The sequence below is a fragment of the Brachionichthys hirsutus genome, chromosome 4, assembly GCF_040956055.1.
Source record: "Brachionichthys hirsutus isolate HB-005 chromosome 4, CSIRO-AGI_Bhir_v1, whole genome shotgun sequence".
In the NCBI taxonomy this organism is placed as follows: Eukaryota; Metazoa; Chordata; class Actinopteri; order Lophiiformes; family Brachionichthyidae; genus Brachionichthys; species Brachionichthys hirsutus.
The window spans coordinates 9,763,459-9,785,955 of NC_090900.1; the positions used below are offsets into that span (position 1 = coordinate 9,763,459).

The window sequence follows — 22,497 nt, forward strand, 5'->3', positions numbered from 1 at the left end:
AAGTTCTTGAGGGAAGGGCGGAGGAACCGTTAGGACACAATGAACGATTTGTGGGGACACTATTTTGAAAAACTTGACCAAAATGATTTAACCTCTGGAAAAATGTTCTTGTTGTGATAAGCTTGAATTCTTTCCTTATTCTCTCCATGAATCCTTTTAATGCTGCTGTGCACGGAAATATTCATGTAAAAAAAAACAACAAACTCTAGTCATCAAATAGCTTCTTGTGAGCCTTCAAAGCTGTCTTAGTGTCCAACAACAAAAAACAAAAAAAACATTTTCCAAAAATTAGCGTCGCTCTGCTGACCAAACATAAAAAGAAACCATTACAAAGGTTGAACTGTTTTACCCCGAGCTCTTCGCCCTCCCGCTCTTTCTTTTGGCAGGAACAATGTTGCTGTATTATTTGACTGTTGTCCTTCCCCCCTGATGATTTTCTTTAGCATGTTTTACTTCTCTTGTTTGAACAGATGCCACCCCCCCCTCCTGCAGCCCCATCCTTTGGGATTGCCATTAGGCTTAGTACAATGAACTAACACCCAATTACGTTAATGTTAAGAGTCCAGCCCAGCCAGTTCCTTCCAGTAAGCAACATCAAACAACATGATGTATATCACTTCCTGAGGAAAATTTGTAGTCTTTTGTCCCACTTTATTCATGAATGGATTATGAAAGAGGCGGCTGTATGACCGCGTTCACCTTTCGGTCCATTTGAAGCACTTTAGCGTGTGTTCCTCCAAAAAAATAACTCCAGTGAAAAAGTTGGCTGCCTCTGGAAATGATTGGTTGAACCGGGGAGTGAATGTAGGCGGCTTTATTCAGCCTTCTCTTCTCATTAAGTGACCTGGCGTCTCAACTTATATTTTGTCCTCTAGAATTTTGGGTAAAAGCAGCCTTTGTTTTCTGTAAATAGGGAGATGACACACAATTCCCAGTGTCCTGTTTCAGTGTCCCATACCACAGTCTGTAAGAGATACTGAATCCAAGATAAATGTTACCTTTGACATTTTTGTGACATTAATATGTGACGATATGTCAACCGTCCGGTAACACATTCATGAGCTTGACATGGTTAAGGATTGACGCAATTTAAATGTGTAAAACATCAACTCCTTAACCGCATTGGTTGATGTTTCACCTCATTTTTCACTGTTTTATTATACGGTGGCTACAAAACCCCAAGGCCAACAATTTAAAATCATTTTCCAGTTTTTAATTAAATCTTAATTGTCTTTCATTGCATTGTTATTTTCCGGATGTTCTGTGTGCTAGTTTTTAAGATGCTCGCCAAATCATTGTGAAAAATTGACATTTATTTTTACATTTGATTAAAAATCAACATTCACAGGACCAAAGCTGTGTGAAAACTGATCAGCACCAAAATGCAGCATAGTACGGCTCCAAGTTAATGCCATTGATGTTTTTCTCTGAGTGGCATGCTAGGAATTTGCCTTATCTAAGTCGCCTGGGAAATATGAATTGTATTCTAGACATCAAACAGATTCACCATTAAGAAACTGATTTCATGCCATTGTGACATACAGCATGTGCCCACTTTAAAACTTCAGAATCATTTCTGAATCTGTCTCTTTTACATTTGTATTTAATACAATTGCAGCAACAGCTCAGACAACACAAAGTCAAGAAAATGAGTTATCATTCAAGATTCAAGATACTTTATTGTCATTATGCGAGCATAATAAAATCGTGAGAAGGCCCACGGCTTAAGGCACACATCATAACATAAACTAAATTCTCTCTCTTAAATACACACAGAGAGAGTGAGAATCACAGGCAGTAGTGCAAAATAGCACCAGCAGCAACAAAACAAGCACGAAAAGCCGGGAGCCTCGGGCCGCAGGGTGTGTACGCGCCGCCATTCCGGAAACGGATCATGACCTTTAATAAAAGTCTTCTGTCATGTCTGTGTGCATTACAGTTTTCATAAAACAATTTCTAAATTGGATTGGGTTTCTTATTATTTCTGTTAAAGTTCAGGAAAACACAACCCTGCTCTAAACTGACCTCTGTTTCCTAATTGTAATTGTTTATAAATATTTAGTTTCTATCGTCCACTTTGATTCCGTTAATTTCACAACATCGTGTTTGGTTCTCCTGGAACCTGCGGCGGTGACGACGATGAAGAACATCTCGCCGTTCCTCCTTTATAGCAGCCCCGCCTTGAAATCAGTCGATCAAATTCAGCATCGTACTCGACAGCGTCTGACCAATCACAGCGCAGAGGGGGTGGTCTCGAGACGGTGGTCCGTGAGGACAGCAGCCAATCAGCGTTCCAGACGGTCGAACAAAGGGTGCGCGTCGCCGATCGTCGGCCGCCTGAACGGCGCATTATTCATGTTCCCGCTGCGCCGATTTAAGGTGACGCGAGCAGGCGAGATCCGGGAACGCTTATAAAAGGCGAGAAACCCGCCGTCCTCGCATTCTGCTGCGTCTTTAGAGACCGGTGGAGTTTCAGCAAATATTGTTACGGTGACATAAATCATTGATCTGCACATAATCCTGGACGGATTACCAACATCACCAAGAGCGCGTCCACGTGTGAGAGCCCACGCTCCGGCTCCTTTCATTCATTCATGAATCGCAAGCCTAATTAATACACGCGAGGAGCTTCAAATGAGATCCCCACCTGCAAAGTCTTTAGTGGGTAAATAGCAAAGGACAAGGGGCGTGCGTAAAGGCGCCCAAATAAAGGACCAATGCGTAAAAGCTGGTTCTGATTGAATCCTATAATGTTTGCAGCGTAATCCATGTAAGCAAGGGCCGTCTCTGCTTTTTTTTTTTTTCCATGAACCTTTCCACCGCCCATGCAGCCTCCCCGGGAGGACGCTGTTCGCCTGACCGGGTCCATTCAGGAAGGGGAGGGGGCGACGGCTCTTTACGCCCCGGTGTGCTGCGCGCTGCCGTTTCACTTCTCCGCCGCTCCCGAGCAGCGCGGTCCGACCCCCCCTCTGCTCCCCAGGTCCCGGTTTATAGCGTTAGATTTTTGAGAGTATTTTTCACCCTCAGTCTCACCGAAGGGGGGGCCACAGCTGGGCGGGTGGAGAGACGACTTCAAACCCCAGCAGCTGCTCGTGAGACTGTTTGATCTCTTTAGCTGCTTTTTGCTCTGTTTTTGGTTTTGTTTTTTTGTGGGGGGGGTAGAAGGTATATCTGACTTCAGTGAAGTTGTGTCCGTCCTGTATCATGACTCGGAGATCTTGTGCCATTTACGCCACCGGCATCGTGTGCGCGCACCTCCTGATTGTGGGGATCGCCCTGCTCGTGGCTCAGGTCTTCCAAACAATGATCCACAGCCGGCTTAAAAAGGTGAGCCGTCGCTTGCGCCGCATCATAACGTCAACGGTTCCAGGGTTTTTCTTTCTTCAGGGGCTTTAAAGGGTTTATCCTCCGCTTCATCTGCAGTGGCGACTCGTGCGCATTCAGCATCTCGCTGGTACGACGCGCTGGGGTCACGAGATCATCGGTGTGGTCGTTTGAATTGCCCTCGTTCTTCACCCTTTATTTCCTTTGTGATAAAAGTCCCGGTACCGACTTGCGCCTCCCGCTCAGGAGCGCGTCCCGTACGCATTTTGCATGATCCGAGGTTATGCAGCTTTAAAGTTCCGACGCACAGCTGGGCGCCAGACTTGTATTCAGACAGATGATTACCGACTTGCGAACGCAGCACGCCTTCCTCATGAACTGCTTGGAAAGCGGCTTAAATCTCCGGTGACACGCGGCTCAGGTTTGGTCGGGTTTCTGCTGAATCCACTTTGACTCCGTTCAAACATTCCTTTACATTATGTTCCCACACCATGTATCCCAGTTCAGTTGGCCAGAATAGACTGCGCGGGGGGGGGGGGGGGGGGGTAAATTATCCAGGCTGATGCAGTAACATCTTATGGCAACCCTCCCCAGCAGTGTCCCCAGTCGTGGATCTACAAGTTCCACATAGTGTAGAATAAAAAGAAATGCGTGAGCAGAAAACGTGCATTAATTTGACTTCTTGTAGCGTCTGCCTTGCAAACACAGATGACGGATCTGAGAATAAAGGGTGTAGGTCCTGTTTTGTGTGCTGAGTATTGACCAAGTGTGGTACTTCAAATCAATTAGGGCTTGATCTGCTTTTCTAATTGTCTTGATAGGAGTTCTGTAAAAGCACAACAGCAAAGACTAATATTCTTGGTTGTTGTATTCGTTCCACCAAATGATTACTTCACTTTACTTAATCACATTAAGGTGTTAGAGTGCACCAATGATTCATTTCTGATCTGCTTTGGATTTAAATGCATAGAGAAATGTAAAATAAATTCACCTATAAACTGTTTTACTGGGGACTGGTGGGCCAACTTGATCATTTCTGCTTTGTACGCTGGGGCCAGCAAACATTCAGTCCCGGCCTGCAGACGCTTTAAAATACCTCGCGTTCATCTTGCTGACATCCGTCACCGTGTCCCTCTGCTTCCTAACAAATGTAATGTGTTTAATAAGTAGAAGAAAAGCTCCGCATTCCATTTGACCAAATACGTCACTGGCAAACGACTTCGTCACTAACGCCGTTTCGCCCCTCCTCGTGTCAAGTTAAGGTCGAGGCCTCGTTTTTATCTCATTCCAAATCACAGCGGCGTCCCAAATTAAAAGTGTTCGTTTAGTTCCTCAGCAGGGAACCTAATTCTGATGCTGCTGATGATTACATGACGTGACGGCATAACTAAAGCTCTTACGCTGCAGTCTTCCCGATGAATTAGGTCGACCAGACATGCTGAATCGACTCCAAAAGGTCTGATCTGATGCTTAAATTTGGCCCCTTTTGTAACGATGATGTCGCCTCGTTGCTTGGAACAGGTTATAACAGCTCCTTCCAGGATCTGGGTGTGACGGGAGGCGACGACTTAAACCCGGGAAGGAGTTTGACAGATTGTTTGCCTGGCAGGCATGATTTTTGCTCTGTTGTTCCTGCACTGTCCTATCAGGAGTCGCCTCGCTCAGAGAAGGCGGGTAGAAAGAAACGCCTCCGCCTGCCACTCCTCTCAACCCTGTTTGTGAGAGGAGGCTCTTCAAGGTAGCGTGACGGAGACTCAAGCGCTCCAGAACAAGGTCGTTTTGGCTGAACGCAGTACGTTTCATCTCAAAATGTGATAATGACGCACGTCCGAAATGCACATCATTCAACACTGGAGGCACTTGATCAATAATTTTCTGTTTTTATCCACTTCCACAAGTTGTTAAATGCAGGGCGTTACACAATATAGGAGGAGCCTTGTGGTGAAGGCTAGGTTAACATGACTGGATGGCGTGTATTTTGTGTCCTTCACCCTTGATCAACTCAACATTTTCATTTCAGCGATAAGTCTCCCTGCTTCGTCACACATTTGTTTTGTTTTTGTCACAGATCAAGGTTTTTCTGGGCGATAAATGATGATCAAATAACCAATGAAGGTTTTTTAAAGACCTTTGGTTGAAGGACTCTAAACACAGGGATTCAGGCACATCAGCCTGCAGGTGAAAGGTCAAGAAAAATGGACGCCTGTCTCAAACACAGATTAGGCCGTTTCATCTATCCTGCCTCCAGTGCCTGGACTGCTTCTGATGGTCACACGCTTCTTTCACTTCGACTCTAACTTAGAGTTCTAAGTTCTAACTCAGAACCAAATTGATCAACACTCGGGAGAATGCAACTACTTAAATACTTAGAAATGCGATTGTGTCTGTTTGGGTCACACAAAACAAGATATCTGGACTCTTGAATGTTGGGACTTGGGACGAACTTTTTCAGCATTTTTGTAGAGTATAATATAAATATAAAGGAGAGTAAAAGTAATGGTTTCCTCCAGCCTCTAAAAGCGCAAATAATTATTGCCACATATAGAAAAATGACAATATTATGTGTAATTGATGAGCCGAGATGACCCAATCTTTCATTCAGCAGCAGTCTGCTTCAGTCTTAATTTTCTGCCTGGTTGAAAAACATTTTTATTGAGACGATCATAGCAGGTGCTTTGGTTCACCCCCATCTGAGGTCTGTTTTGGTTTTGGACAGAACATGGGAAACAATGCTATAGCGCAAAACATTCTTGAAAATTGGAAATCGTAACCCAAACAGGAAGTCCCCTCCAAGCTATATTTTCTCAACAGCAGGTGCTTTTGACAGCAGAAGACAATGTAAAGCCTCTTGGCAGCACCTCGCTGTGCTCGGGAGAGACGGTTTCCAGGAACTGGGTCTTTCCGCCATTCCAAACTTTAAAAATACCCTCTAAGAATTGAGAAATCTTCTTCCTGACTGTCGAGCACCTTCAGTCAACAGCATGCCTGTTGTGTCATTCAGTCCGATTAAAGGTTGCTGTTGCACGTGTTTAGACATGTGGCAACCAGACTTGTGTCAGACTTTTACTGCTGACCGCAGTTTTCAGGGTTGCTTCTTCACATTGAGCCATAGTCGTGATCAGCCTTTAGTTGGACCGTCTCGCTTGCTATGAGGACCACGGGTGGTTCGGTGTGTTAATCCCATAGAGCTGCTATAACTTTCTTATTATTACATTGCTGGGTGGAGTGCACCAGTGGCCCAGAATCAGATTCCCGCCCAGGCAATGAGAGTTTTTCCTCCCTGCCCCGGAGTGTCTTTCACTTATGCGGGACATCTTCTCTGCTTTGCTCGGGTTTTCCAGCTCTTGGCCCAACGCTGTCCTTGGAGAACGTGTCGTGTGTTCTCCCAGTTGGCCGTCATTTAGGAACAACTCACATTTCAGCACTTTGAAAGAAGAACTCTAAGTGGAACAAATCCCGCTTTTGCCGTTAATTCTCAATCTGAATCAGAATTTTTTTTTGTTATCCTATTGTCAACAGGAAATTACTTTGACAGAGACCAGCAGAGTGTTTGAGGCATGGAAGAATCCGCCCCCACCTGTTTATATGGAGTATTATTTCTTCAATGTGACCAATCCTGATGTTTTCTTGTCGGGCGGGAAGGCAGTTGTCAAACAAATTGGACCTTATACTTACAGGTAGGTTTGACACATGAGCCTGAAAATCTGTGGCTATAAAAGTGATGGCAAAGAAAAAATTTGAATGTTGTTAACCATGTTTCCTTAAAACCTTTTTTTTTGCATCTGAACTAACTTGACCAACGTCCTCTCTAAAAACAGGGAATACAGGCCCCGAGAAAATGTGACCTTCCTCGAGAATGGCACCAAGCTTTATGCCCTGAACCCCAAAACATTTGTGTTTGTGCCCGAGAAGTCAGTAGGTGACCCTGAAGTTGACATGGTCACGACAGTCAACATTCCGTTTGTGGTAAGATGTGTGTCTGCGTTCAGCATGGATGTCATGCCTGCAGCAGCCAGTTCGTGTGCTTCTTCCTCTCTTGGCATTGCTCTAGTCTAGACGGTTGTCTTCTTACTTCTGGAATACTGTATTGCTTAATAACATTGCTTAAATGATGCCATGTACATGTATTTATTACGTGTGTGATTGGAACCAGTTCTCTTGTGTCCTCAGGCCGTGATGAATCAGCTGAACTCCTACTCCTTCCTCCTGCGAACATTTGTCTCTATGTACATGAAAAGTCTGGGTGTTGACCTATTCATGAACCGTGCTGTCCACGAAGTATTGTGGGGCTTCAAAGACCCTCTTTTGGCAAAGATCCACGCCATGAAGCCAGATGTTGACGAATATTTTGGGCTGATGTGGAAGGTAGGCTTGGTAGCGTTCACGCCTGTATTTTTAGATGCAAGCTTGATGTTATTTTTGTTCCGAAAGCTTAAATCCATTGCACAACGCCCCAGCCGGGGTGATTAGAACAGACGAGTAGAAGTGTCTGTGGTCGTGTCGAGTTGGAGAAGTGAAATAAACCGTGTGCTGATGGAAGATGTTTATGCTCTTTAGCAACGTCTGCATGTTGGTGACAACAGCAGCCGTGTGACCTTCGAGTGCAGCATCCTGAGCATCGGGTAACTTTAGAGCAATTGGTCTGTTAATGCATTAGTTGTCTTTTGTAATTGTTCCAAGTAATCATGAGAAAATATCGTCTTCCTCAACCCTAAATGTGTGAGTTGGACAATGTCCTTGCCTGATATTAAACGTAATATTTGTGGATTCTGGACTGTTGGCTGGACAAAATAAGCAGAACATTTATATTTTATAACTATTTACTATTCAATAGAAAATATCAACCAATTATAATCCGATCAATGCTCATTAAAAACTGTCATTAGTTGCTGCACTAAAGGTGAAGAAAACCCAATTAAAATGTCAGAGTAGCCATTTATGTGAAGCTCCCTAACAATCAGACCAATGTTTTTGTGCGCTTCGATTACTGATGCAGCGCAACGTTTTGAAATTCTGAGAATATTCTGCTGGACATGTGAATGCCCGTCATAAAGTTTCACTTCTGTAGCACTCTGTCAGCGGTCTGAAACACTGCAGAACTCTGAGCTGTTGTCCATCACAGAAGTCTCTTCTGAAGCCACCTCCCCTTTTGTCTTTCACAGAAAAATGGCACACATGAAGGAGAGTTTGTGTTCCACACCGGTGAGAAGAACTACATGGATTATGGCAAGATCGACTCGTGGAATGGCATGAGGTAAAGATCAGGCGGAGTCAAGTGTCTCTGAACTTTTATATATACCCTGATATTTACTTTGTTCCTCATCTGGGATAGAAAAGGCCAGAGGGACACCTTTGATCCCTGTTTTAGCTGGAACATGATTGCTACATGAATGTTTGAATAGCCAAAGTGACTTTGCACTTTGAATGTGTTCGGGATGTGTCGCTGTTTCACTGGTCCAATGACTTTTCACATCCATTACTCAAAGTACCAGAACAACTGCCTCAAAATCGTACAAAGTAGTTTTTTTTAAAGTGTAGTGGAGTAAAATTTTAATATTGAAGTGTGAACCAGGAAAATAACAAATAACATGTCGTTTTTCTTTTCAACCAATAGTAAGATGTCCTGGTGGTCTTCCAACCAGAGCAACATGATCAACGGAACGGACGGAGCCGTGTTCCACCCTCTGATAAACAGGAAGGAGGTGCTCTACATCTTTGCCGCTGATCTCTGCAGGTATGCGCATGATGTGGTTGTCAGTCTGTTTACAGTCAAAGCATCCTGGCAAGCCGAGGAATACGTCTAATAATGGCATCCAAGTTGTTTAGGAGATTGCATTTGATTAATTCACAATGTGCTTGCAAATACCCATAAGGACTTGAGTTTGCGGTCGTTACACCTTCTAATAGGACTGAGCTCAACTCGAGACACATGTGGTGCAGTCAAAGGACATGACATGTAGGAATCCTTATTGAGAAAGACATTTTGTTTACCGTCCCGGCTGACTTTCGCTACCTTCTGTGTAATCCCATTCGTCTGTCTTTGACTTCATGAATTCCTAACGTAGATGCTGTTTGTTTCCTCTCCTTAGGTCTATCCATCTGTCCTATGTGAAAGACGTGGAGGTGAAAGGCATCCAGGCGTACCGCTTTGCACCCCCTATGGATGTGCTGATGAGTCCCAAAGAGAACCCTACTAATGAGGGCTTCTGTGTGCCGGCTGGGGACTGTCTCGGCACGGGTGTGCTTAAAGTCAGCGTCTGTCGAGAAGGTATGGGGCTGCCCAGTTTCTCCCGGGTTGCTAAAGAGCGTGACCTACATCTCTGTTAGTCCAGACGAGCCCCGTGACATCATCCCCAACCCTCCTTTCAGTTAGCAGCCATGTCAGCCTGCTGGTGTCTGACATACCAACGGTGTGATCAGTAAACGGTCCAATGATTAACTGTGCCGAGGCCGTTGGAGTATTTTATGGTGGTCATTGAGTGTAGAGTGATTGCTCTGATAAGGGATCGACAGAGCGCCATAGACGGGGGGGCTGCTGCTACTACAAGGTCGCGTTTTTGTCTACAAGTAAATGAAGTTTTTAATTGAACAAGAAGGCTGGATTTATACGGCAGATTCTTGCGCTCGTCCAAGACAAACATGGCTAATGGATTTATGTGAAGCTAGATGGCGAGCCAATCATTGAAGAGCCCTGTCGTCAGTCGGGCGTTGATTGTGTGGTATTTAAGAAGAACTTAAACCACAAAGTGATGTTGAAAATGTTAATCTCGCAAGCAGAGACGTCACTGAAAGCCTCAACTTCCTTTTTAATAGTTTCGGTTTTAGCAGCAGATAAGAAATCATTAAATTGCATAGATACATTGAGGGAAATATATTTTTGCACTCGCTACAACAATGTGAAAAATTTAATGGAAGCATTATCTCAAAATGTTGTAGAAGTTTTGTGTGAAAGTTTAATCATATCATCAGGAACGGGAACAATTTGGTGAGACAGGAAAGGCTGACACTTCTGGAGCAGATTTATCCTGCACCGGAAGTTACGGCTGAGAGCTAGGTGCACGGTTTCTTAGTGAAAGAACCTTTTTGTGCAAGTAGTTGTCTGAAAAAGGAATGTAACTTGTGGGCAGATGAGACCCTGTGGAAGGAATGATCAGCCCTCAATGAAGTCTTTCACTCAGGCTTGTTTTCAGCGTTTTTACAACTCGAGAATTTTATTCTTGGTAGAGTGAAGAAGGCCAAAATTTGACATTCGCACTTTGAAATATTACTTGGAGAAAGTGAAATTAAGGCATTAATGTAATGGCATAAAATAAATGTGAATGAGCTGTTTAGAGTTTCATTATGATGGCTTTTAAATTGCTGTTGAAAGGGAAGTTGAAGGCAAACTGTCAGGCGGTGGGGGTTGTCTTTACTGTTTCTGCCAGTCCTTACAGCACAACCTGAAGCAAACACCGATTGTACTATCAGCTGCTGATATTCATCTACGCCCACTCATATCGCTAGAAAACGCCACACTGTTCCTTTCCCTTATCTTATCGTGCATTTCTTTTCTTGTTTTTTTTTTCGGTCATCTCACTAACCATTGGTTGGCATCTTGTTTTCTTCCAGGCGCCCCCATCGTAGTGTCTTTTCCCCACTTTTATCAAGCTGACCCAAAGTACATTAACGCTGTGGAGGGGCTCAACCCCAACAAGGAGGAGCACGAGACCTACCTGGACCTGCAGCCGGTATGGCCATTATTGATTATCCCAACAGATAAATTCATCCACAGTTTATGACTGCCTTTATCTAAATGAGAATTACTAGTTGTTTTGTTTCTTTGTCATGTCTAACCTTGTTTAGTTTTTTTTCTCTATTTCTCTCGTCTGCACGCTTCATAGAACGTTTTGCTTAAATTCAGTAGCAGCTGTCATGACGATTATATTTAGATTATTTTAATACTTTTTATGCAACAGTGCATTACACAATTTTAACATGTATTCTTCATATTTGTGACATTTGGTGAAATATTTTACGCCGAACAAACAAGTAGTAGTAATATTAAAAAATATCTGAAAAACAAGAATCACTGCATTAAATAAAAACTCAAAACATGACGTGCATATGGGACGATTGCTTCTGCCTTTATTTAAGGGTCAATTTGTTCTCAACTCGAGACTGAATATGCATTTCAAAGAAGAAATAATTGTTGTTATATTTTTTATCCAGTTTAATTTACCTAGTTTCCAAACAGATCATCGGAAACATTTGACATGTTGATTTTTAATCTATATTATAAATGGATGTAAAAACAAAAAGTAAAGGGAGAAAAGTCAAAGAAGAGAAATGACATACAATAGATATTTAAAAAAAAAGTAAATTAGAGAATGACATGGGAGCTTTTTTTGTTTTGTTAAGACCACAGGGGTTCCAATTCGAGCCTGCAAGAGAGCGCAGCTCAATATCATCCTAAAGAGAGTCCAAGGCTTCCCGTAAGTGAAAGTTCACTGACATAGTTGCCACATTCTATCGCCCAAATTTCACTGACCTCTGCGCCTGTTCCTCTTTCACCCATGCAGGAGAACAAGATACCTCAACGAGACCATTTTCCCCATCATGTTCGTCAATGAGGTGAGGATTTCATTTATTGCAGTCTGAGGCAAACCTGTCCACAAGAGTGGAACCAATTAAATAAATATCCCTCTCCCAAACATAGACGGCGACCATTGACGATGAGTCTGCGTCCCAGATGAAGATGCTGCTCCTCATAGTCACACTGGTGTCAAACTTCCCTGTGCTCATCGTGGGCATGGGCATCCTCCTCCTGCTGGTGCTTGTCGTCTTGTTCTGCAGAAACCGCCAGAAGAAGGTAGGAACGGCCCCTGTAGCTGTAGGCTAGTAGCTTTAACCCATTCAGTTAGGTTAGATTGAACAGTGAGTGCTACCTGCGGGCATTCGCTCACATACATGAGACATGGATGGTAGTAATATGCCACAATAAATGCTGCCGTCTCAGTTTTCTTTTTGCAATCGTAACATTTTCCTGAGTTGCTGCAGATTTAACCCCAAGCTACAAGCATGTTAACTAACACACTGCATGATTGTATCCCAGCAGAGTCAGAATGAGCAGCACAGTTCTGGATCGTATTCTGGATCTATTGTTTTCCTTTCTGAATGTGTCCTGAGAGTCGGTGCACCCGTGATAGATAGCGGGCGTCTTTGTTCCCTGATGGGCTGGTGTGGCGGCGCTGAGAGTGATGTTCAGAGCATGCTCTTCTCTTGCCTCTGGCTGTGCAGAGCTGTTGATCTGAACCATGACTTGACTGGCCTCAGATCGCAGTTAGTATCGGTTGCGGATTCGCAACATGTAAAAGAATAGTTGGATATTGGGGTGCAATGATAAAATGCCTACCCGATCTTTCCATCTAACTCTCACAAGAAACACATTTGCCAAAGATTACTCTTTTGGGGCATAGCGTTACAAAACAATTTTAAATGCTTAATTGCAATGTGAATATGTTGTATTAACCATGTTCTAATTTAATTTTTCTGTAACCTCCTTTTTCCCTTTTCTTTTTTTTTTTAGAATGAAGTAAAGCGTATTGATTTTACTGAAGCTTTTCATTCTTTTGCTGTAAGTCTTAATTTTTTTGCCTTGTTTGCTGTTCTCTTTAATTTATTATATACAGTATATGCATCATTTCTGCTATCATTTGTAATTATCGTTTTGGGACATTCCCTTTTTAAGTTCTCACCTCACAGTGTAATTGGTTTCTTTATTGTTAAGTATTCTGTGGTGTACATATTTAGATAAGTTTGTTTTTTTCCTGTGGACATTTCGGTCAAAACATTCATTACCATTTTAATAAGTGTAAAATAATATTTTGACACATTTCCACTTCTGGTCGTTTGTACTAACATCCTCCTGGGTCTTCCTGTTCAGACGGCGAAAGATGACACCGCCTACACTCAGGTCAGTGACAAACCCGAGGATCCGTCACAAACGGCAGCCAACCAGGCAACGAGGAACGGCTCCTACATCGCCATGTCTCCAGTGGATGCCCAGAAGTGTTGATCGAGAACCTCCACGCTAAATGTGGAGCTCAGGAAGTGTGGGCGAGGGAGCAGCACAGGGGTGTTACGTTTCCACTGGTGGGGGGGGGGGGGGTTTAGTCACACACACAAGTGGGCTCATTTTCACTTATTTTGGGAGGGTGGGGAGGATATGAAAAGGGGTGGGACACAAGCCCCATTAAATGCATAGATGACAAAGACATTGCTCATCCCTCTGAGCCCTCTGACTGTCGATCCTCCTCGACTCTGCCTGCTGAGCATGACCCTCACTGCCTGCCGTAGTGCAACACAAGCAAACTTCCACACTCTATCCCTCCTTTTCATCTTCGTTGGCCTCAAAGATGATGGGACTCTGAATGGGCTTGATCAGGACAAGCTTGTTACTTTAATTCTTCATGGAGCAGAATCTGCCATCAAATATGGTCCAAGAGAGTGTTAGATATTCACCTGAACAACAAAGAGTGTCGTTACTTTATCCTTGCTCTTTCTCGAAGAGAAAACTCAAAGCCAACATGTATAAAAAAAAAAAAGAAAAAGCTAATGGAAACTTTAGGACAAATCTCTGATTATTCAGAGGATAGAAATGGTTTTGCTAAAGAAAATTAACAGAGCATATCCTTTTTGTAAAAGAAGAGAAACTAAATTGAATGATCCAAGCTATAGCATTTTTGCCTTTTCCTGAGATGAGTATGTGCACCAACGTAACTGCACTTTCACGTTCAGCCAGTGGATGTGTGTGCACTTCGGTTGTACACTACGGTGTCCTGTTCTAATGGACAACAGGCAACTATTTGTCTTCTATCTGCGGGCAAAGTGTAACACCCAGAACACTTTTGCTTTTGACGCCCACCAACCCCCTCCTAATTTCCTAATAGCGTTACCTTTATTTCATTTTTCTTACAGATCACCAGTTAAGAAAGCAGAAATATTTTTGAGTCATTAATGGTTGAGGCAAGGACGAGGCACTCGGAGCAGTAGCTTGGCAAAGGTGCACCTTTTTAGACTCCATCGCACCTACAGGACAAAAAACCAACAGAACTTACCAGGGAGAATTCACCTGCTGTCTGCCTTACAAAAGAGCTGCGTGTTCTTGATGTTCATTCATTGTTCAAATGAGCTGGGAATGTGGTACCAGTCCATGTAAGGAGGTGAAGTTGAGATATTTCTAACCCAATCCAGAACACAGTCCTCGCAGGTGTGCTTGAAGACACTAATTTTGCTCTGGTGTCGATCGCTCCTTCACATGTTACCTACTAAAGAAAGCACAATTTGGATTGCTAAATCCAGTCCTCACACAAGCCTACTATTTTTTTTTTTTTTCCTATTATCAAATATTTATGGCTGGTCTGTCAGACGCTGACGAGTGCTGTGTTTTTGTTTAGTTTTTTTTAAGTGGGATCACTGGTTTTTGAGGACGCCCCTCTACACTGCCTGCCGCTGTGCAGTCATTCAGTTTTCCAAGTAGCTGTAAGTCATTCAGGCAAAAACGCAGCACAGCACACGGATCACTGCTTGTCTCGTTTTGCGTTGTCTTTTCGTTATTTTTGTCTGGCGCGCTTGTCTCATCAGTGAACCCAGTGGGAAATGAATACAAGACCATGACACTGTCAGAAGAACATTCCCAGCACTTTCCCTGGAAACTGTGCCCTGTGTAATTTTGTTTTATTGTGGAGTTATTTTTTGTTGTTGTTGTTGTTCTGGCCATTTCAATGCCAGTGATCCGTATTTTCAGTACATTTCAATGGTTTGTCCTTACTATTATGGTCTGGGATGGCGGCACACACCCTTGCCTCCGTGCTGTTCACTCAGCACACTCGGTGTCTTCTTTACTATATTTTGTATTTTCTTTTTTTGTTTTACTGCTGCTAAAAATGCCATAACACATGGATTTTCATTTGCATATGTGAATACTAAACATACTGTGCTCATATTAAAGTCTATCCAGAGGCTTTTTCTTCGAGCCTTGGTTCTTGAGGGCTTTCTGTGTTGCCAACCCATTTGAGACCTGAGCACAAGATACAAAGCCCAAATTATTGCCACGGTTTTTCCCCACGCTATTAGCAGATGATCTGACCATGTCAAACGCATGTTGGGCGTGATATAGGACTAGTAAACTTAGTTGGAGATCTACAAAAAGAGGTGAGCCGCTTCCACTCTGTTCCACTGTCTACTATTTGCGGAAGGCGTCTGATTCTTTGATTACTAGCACTGTGGTGGAGAGGATTTAGTTTTAAAGTTAAATCAATTCACTGGAGGCCTTTTTTACAATCGCCTACATGCGAGCAATCGCCGTGTCTGAGCTCTGTATCAACCTTCAGAAAATCTTGACTTAAATGTGAGCTGTTAATCCAGAGTCATGTGTGTTGCTTGTACTGTACAGGATCTGTTCAAACATGCCTCAGCGGTCACTCCTCCACCGTCTGGCTTCGGCTGCACTGACCATGGAGTCATCCCAGCTTGACCAAAGATAACTCACCTTGATCTTCCCCAGTGCTGTTTACTTTCTGATAATGCCCGTGCCAGAAAACAACCTACTACCACCCGCCCCTTAAAAAAATACATGTGCCGCCACATATCTTACATGAGATATTTGTGTGCAGTTTTTGTAAATTAAATTCTTATCTTGGCCTTTTTCTTCAAGGCAATTTAAACAATTTTCAGAAGCTGGTGGTTTGGTTGGTATCAGTCACCCAGTAAAAGCAAACAAAAATGGCAAATGCTCTTTGATATCAGCTCTCAGTATTATATAAGACAAAGCAATAAAGAACGGTGTGAAATTTAATTCTGCTTATTTTATAAGGGGCCACAAAAATATTCATGTTTATGGATTTTTTTCATTTTGTGTAAAAGTATTTTGTTTCTCTGTAGTGTAAATTAGTCTTACTCGGTTTATATTCAACACATTTCATTTTCGTTCATTTCAAAGTAAAACAAGAAAAGGTAAAAGAGGAACCAGTATGCCACATTGGAATATGCCAGATTCCTGTAAGTGAGTGTTAATTAAGATTGTGTTCAATGTGCTTGTGTTGGTGTGAGAAACGGTGTGAATTTCTGCTTGTGGAGTCACTTTCTGTCAAACGAGTGATTTCTACTGGAAGGCTGATGGTCTTGATGACAGAATGAAGTAAAGCTTTGATGCTGTGTAACCTCTGTGGATGAATGAAGCCCTCCGTCAGGGATGAACACTAGTGCCATGCCTTCCTCTTACATTTCCTTTTTTTTTTCCATGAGGTTTTTGGTGTAACAACCACATCTTCCTATTTCAATCTTTTAAAGTCACTCAAGGTTTATTTTAAGATGTACCAATTTGTTTTGCTGCTGAAAATGAAAATCCCACTTGTCATGTTGGGTGCAAAATGAATTTGATGTACCGGTAATATCCATTTTTAGTTTTGATAATTTACACTGCACAGATGTTTCTACAGTGCTTTTGTAAACATTTCTAGTGTATTTGCAAAAAAATAAAAGTTTGAAAATGCAAATCTCAGAGGTTCTCTATTCTTAAGTGTCAGAGAAATGTAAATTTATCACTGTGTAACAACACTGCCGATTTTTGAGAAGCCTTATACAATAACATTTGTAATGTAAGTTATAATAAAAAAAGAACTGGAATCTCATACAAGAATTGGTTGAATTTTTTTTTTCTTGAATTCCCTTCATCCAAATTTGGATTAGTGCACCTGCTTTAATTAACATTTTTTTTTTTTAAAAGGTTTAACATTTAAAAAGCATTTAAATAAACTATAAATTCAGATGGAGAATTCAACACGAATAAATTCAGATTTACCAAGTGAAACGTTTCAGTTCTACATGTGACATTTAAAGAAACAATTCATTTTGGGAGGTGCACAATGTTTTTAGTAATTTCTTGATTCAGCATTTTAATCTTGTTTGAGCAAATTTTATGATTAAAATATAAAACACTGTCTCCACTGGATGAGGACGTTCAGTCATACTTTTGATTACCGGTATCGTAGTTTCGCATAAGCACTGACAACAATGGTCCTGGAGTATTTTCATTACTTAGCTTATACCTCTATTTAGATAAAATAATCGGTGAGCTTTGGGGAGCTGACTACCTCCACAGGTTGGGACAACATTCTCTGGAGCTGCACTATGCATGTGTTACAAATGTTTGTTTTTCTTGATTCATGTAAATCCCTTTAACTTGCATTGAGAAAAATGCTGTTTCAATAAGATTTTACTTCGTAATGATGTTCTTGTATCAGTGTGGAAGCTCTCCAGGTGGACCGGTTTCTGTCCACCGCCCAAAAACATGAACTCCCTTTGAATTAGTGTGTCTAGCTTGCCTTTAAGCGTTGAGGTGAATTAAAACATGAATGTTGTGCTGAATCCATGTGTTGACCCTGTGATGAACTACTGATCTGTCCAGAGCGTACCCACAGACGTCCTGCTCCTGGACGGACTTCCTGCCATTGTAAACCTGTCGAGCCTTGATTGGTGTCACCTGTGTCTCATTTTCCCTTCTTCCCGGAGTATTTAGTTTGCGTGTCCTTTCCCCTCCTTGTGCCGTTTTGCTTTAGTGTCTCACGTGCCAGCCTTTGTTTCAGTGTTTCAGATAGGTTGCTCAAGTTTTGTCTCTTCCTGACTTTTGGACTTTGCCTTCTTCCTTTTGATTGTTTGCCTGGAATCTGATAAACTGTGTGCCAAACCAGTTTCTTCAAGCGGAACCTCTTATTAAGTAAAATCCTGTGTTTTCTAGTGTGCCTGCGGCTTTAACAAAGCATTGATGAACAACAAGCCGGCCTCCCCGCTTCTTTGGCGATGCCACAAAGGAGTTTATGATTGGCCCCTTCGTTACCTTTCAGATGTCCGTTAGAGTTTTGCATCAGTTACGTAGATCAAACTCCTGTGAAACGCGACCTCAGTCTGTTGCTATGATCAGAATACATAATATCACCAGGAAACTTTATTGGATAGCACATCGTTTGAAGGAATTATTTCTGAAAGTTAAACTAAATTTGAACTAGATGGCGCAGAAACCAAAAGAGAAGTGTTGTTTGATAATTAATGGATTAAATCTGAGGCAACACATCTTGGTGTTTAGCTTCAACATGATATTAATAGGGAGGCAAGAACAGAAATTTAAATTTTCAAAACATATTTAGATTTAAAATTATATATATATATAAAACATTAATTTTATATTACATTTTTTACAACACTGCACATGTAATTTCTTTGTTGTGAAGAACTATGAAAGGTGTTGTTTATAAAGTACGTAGGCTAAACCACCTCTAACTGACCCGGTGACATCGGCACCATTTGGCACCACCAAACAGTAGTTTAATATATCGGATGTAGCAAGCAGAAATAGGCATGGATGAAATGTTGCTGAGTTAATGTTGCTTGACAAAGTAGAGAGACTAAAAAGCAAGGGCACACGTTTTGCATGAACATTGAACTTGGTATGTTCTCTCCATGTAATGTATGGGTTTAATCCAGGGTCTCTTCATCCAGGATAAAAAGGTGCAATAAGGCAGATTAGCTATTTCATTGCCTGTAGGTGTAATTGTGAATCAATTTGTGTGGCCCTGTGATGACTCTGGTGAAACTTTTCTCTCTCCTAATGCCAACTGGGATAGGCTTTAGCCCTCGGCAACCTGCACAGGATCGGGGTTGATAGAAAGTGGCGAACAGGTCTGACTTCTCCCCCCTCTAATATTCTCTCTAAAACGGACTGAACAGCAACAAGCTCTGTCATGTTTTTCAGAAATGGAAGTCAAGTAAAGTTGAAACAGATAAATGCTCAAATCTCCAGGGCTTAAATGTGTACGTAGCATTCCTCTCTTCAGGTTCTCACATTTTCCATGTCTGAACTCCTCGGAGTTCTCACATCATATGTTTATGTCCTTAAGGATTATTCAGGATCAACAGGCATGGAAATTTGTCCTTCAGATAAATTGACACTCTTTTCTTGTCTGTTTTCCTTGCTTATTGCCTAATAAATATACTCCAACATGTAGGGTCCTCATTACTATTGGTATTGTCCATTTATCTATGCATTGACCCATCCCTTCCACAATATCTTGGAAACTTACAGCAGGAATTTCTTGACTTCTAGAAACCACTTCTGAATTCAATGACATGTATAGTCTTTAAATTCCCTGTGCTTTTAATTGAAATCCATCCATTCATTCATTAATACATCTTCTGAACTGCTTTGCACGTTACCAGGTCGCTGGTCGTGCTGGACTCTGTCCCATCAGTCAAAGGGGCGATTGGCTTAACGATTACATTTCTTTTTTTCAAGTTCTGGAAAATGCAGGAGAAAAAAAAAGCCTTTCTAAAATAAACTCAGTGAGAGACAGAGACATGCATGAACACATTCCAGCCCCGCAACTACGCTAGGTAGTACTATGTAGGCATGTGCAATTCCACTTTATTCTAAAACGGCAATGAAAAAGCAAACGGTAGTTTCGCAAGCATGTTCCCGGGGTCAAGCACACATTGACAAGAAGCCTCGTCAATCACAGCGAGGGCTTTACGTGCTTCTGTTGGATCCTTTATTAAATGGTTTTTAATAGGGTAGCAAGCTTTGCGATTGTAAGAATATCTGCACACAGTGAACTAAAAGATGCGCTCTTCTTCCCCAGCCCATAGGCCCATATCTGCCCTCTTCTTCCCCAGCCCATAGGCCCATATCTGCCCTCTTCGGTTGTTCATCTTGTCACCAGTGTGTGAGTTTCTGCGTTGGAGGTGGTAACGGCTGGATGTCAAAAGCAGCTGAGGCAGGTGGTGACATGTCAGCCTCCAACTGTACGCAGCGTCAGTAATGCACTTTAGGTAAAAATGGAAAGTCACTTATGCAAGTTTCATTTTGTTGGCTTTCTGCTACCTCATCACTTAATGTTTATGAGGTACTACTTTATTTATGTTTCTACTACATTCGTCTGACAGCAGAAGTACCTCAACATATAGAACATGCAATCCTCATGTATGTTACAACACGTCAACGGTAGTTAAAATAAGCACCATCATGATCAATAAATGAAATGCAATGTGCAAATGAATGCATGACTAATGCATATATCTGCACATCACTAGTGGAACCTTTGAGTACTGCTTTTATTGCTAATGAACTTCACAAGATCAATAACACTCTCATTGAAAATGAAGCGCCAGCCTGGACGCTGTTGCAACTTGCAGCTCTGGGCTTGATCCGATATCCTTCCACTCCACTCAGGAAATAGCTTTCAAAAGGAAACCTCCTCCCGTACCAGACGCTTATAGGGCGACGAGGATTTTGTGTTGCTGCAGCTCAAATTCAGTTTGCAGAGTTTTTAGAAATCCTTTTTAGTGTCTGCTTCTTTGCTTTTTTTTTTTTTTTTGCGTCCATCCTCAACAATTGTTAAGAATTAACTGATTACTTTGAAAAAGGTTTGAATCTTTAATTTTCAATCAGTCATCGCTTTACTCCACGTTAATTGATGGTTCGTCTGCATCGCTGATGCAGTTGTGACGTCTGCGTTACAGTTCTTTTGCGCCCCCTGCTGGCAAAATTACTTACAGATTAGATTTCTTTTTTTTTTCTTTTTTCTATTTCCTGGTATTTACAAGAAAAATGCATCTAAAAATAATTACACAAATAAAAATATGGATGATCAATTGTCATCATGATTACAACTTGACGCATTGTATCATGTGAAATGATGGTAATATAGTTTTATGCATACACTTGAATTAAAGAATTTAATAACTGTGTGCAAAGCAGAAATGAATTAGAAACGAATTAGAAACGCATGGAGTTGAACAAGTCAGTGTTGTATGAAACACTTTAATGAAACCGTTAAGTATTTCATTAAAGCAACAGTTTTTCCATTAAAATTATGATTTTATAAAGATTAAGTTTTAAAGATAAATCTTTGTTTTTTGTGTACCAGCAGTTTGGACTACTCTGCAAGTTATTAATTACTCGTAAGCATAATTCACCTCACACACACACAAAACTGAGTGCAACAAATTTGACTTCAAGATGTATTTACAAACCATTTACACAGCACACTATAAAAATAAAATACAATTTACATACTTACACACAACAAAGTTTTACATTGATTTCTTTATGAATCAGTCAGTGAAGTTCAACAATGCTGGAGGTTCTCTTAAATATAAACTTCAGCTAAAGATAAACCTAATTCGCCATGATGGCTTCATGTTTTTAAGGAATAATTCAACATTTTCTTTGTTATACAATTATTTTCCATTCAACTGATGACAAAACTAACACATCCCTCATATCAATCTCCTGGATGTAGTTTTATAATTAGGATATCTTAGAATTAAATTACTTTAACATAAAGTTCGGAATCAAGAGGTCGTTGAAAGTGAAAATAAAATGTTCTGGCTTTAGTGCAGGTAATCTGGTTTTGTTACCTTTGGAAGGAGCTGGGTTATTCCAGTCTTTGTGCTAAGCTAAGCTATTTCCTAAAACATAAATCTATCTCCTATGACTGTTCTGGGGCTTCAAATTGGAAGAACACATTTTAGCAGTCACATAAATAAAAGCAAGAGTTCTCTTAAGCGGTCGAAACAGTTCTGCTGATAAGGCACCAGCAATATTTAGCTGCAAATATGTGCAGAGCTTGAAGTCGAGCTTGCATTCAGTTTTTTTTGAACCACTATCTAGTATCTAGTCTTTAATTTAGTTATTCTCACATCATGTGTGTTTAAAAGGCCTCTGAAGTCAACGTAACGCCTTCACACTGGCCCACAGAGGACTTCAACATGCAGAATCAGAGCTCGAGTTCCTACACCATTAGAACTCTGTTACCAGGAACATACTGCATCACTGTAACGAGAACATAAATGAGTTTAGGACTCTGTGTTTTATTGAATTTATTATGACTGTTTTTCTCAATTTCCCATCATGTCAGAGACTGGAGCCACAATAATTAGCCGACTGAAGTTGAACATTATTGCTCAACTATTTTAATATCTCTTTAAGAAACCTGTAAGTAAAATAAAAAAGAGAGACACAGATATATAGTTCAATGTAGGTCACCAAAAATGGAAACATTTGCTTCTTATTCTTGTCTTAATATTGTAGTAATTAAATAAATATATTTACATTTAATATTTCCAGGTTTTGGACATCCC

At 41.4% G+C, this 22,497-nt stretch overlaps 1 protein-coding gene across 1 annotated transcript; it reads left to right on the forward strand.

Annotated features, from left to right (window-relative positions):
* The first annotated feature begins 3,204 nt into the window (after positions 1 to 3,204).
* Positions 3,205 to 13,887, forward strand: scarb2a (scavenger receptor class B, member 2a). The gene is made up of 13 exons (XM_068761070.1): positions 3,205 to 3,327; positions 6,844 to 7,001; positions 7,143 to 7,290; positions 7,495 to 7,689; positions 8,487 to 8,578; positions 8,939 to 9,058; positions 9,414 to 9,592; positions 10,933 to 11,051; positions 11,722 to 11,795; positions 11,883 to 11,934; positions 12,020 to 12,172; positions 12,890 to 12,937; positions 13,247 to 13,887. The coding sequence occupies exons 1-13, from the start codon at positions 3,205 to 3,207 to the stop codon at positions 13,376 to 13,378; spliced, it is 1,593 nt and encodes a 530-aa protein (XP_068617171.1). The 3' UTR covers positions 13,379 to 13,887.
* Positions 13,888 to 22,497: the final 8,610 nt, after the last annotated feature.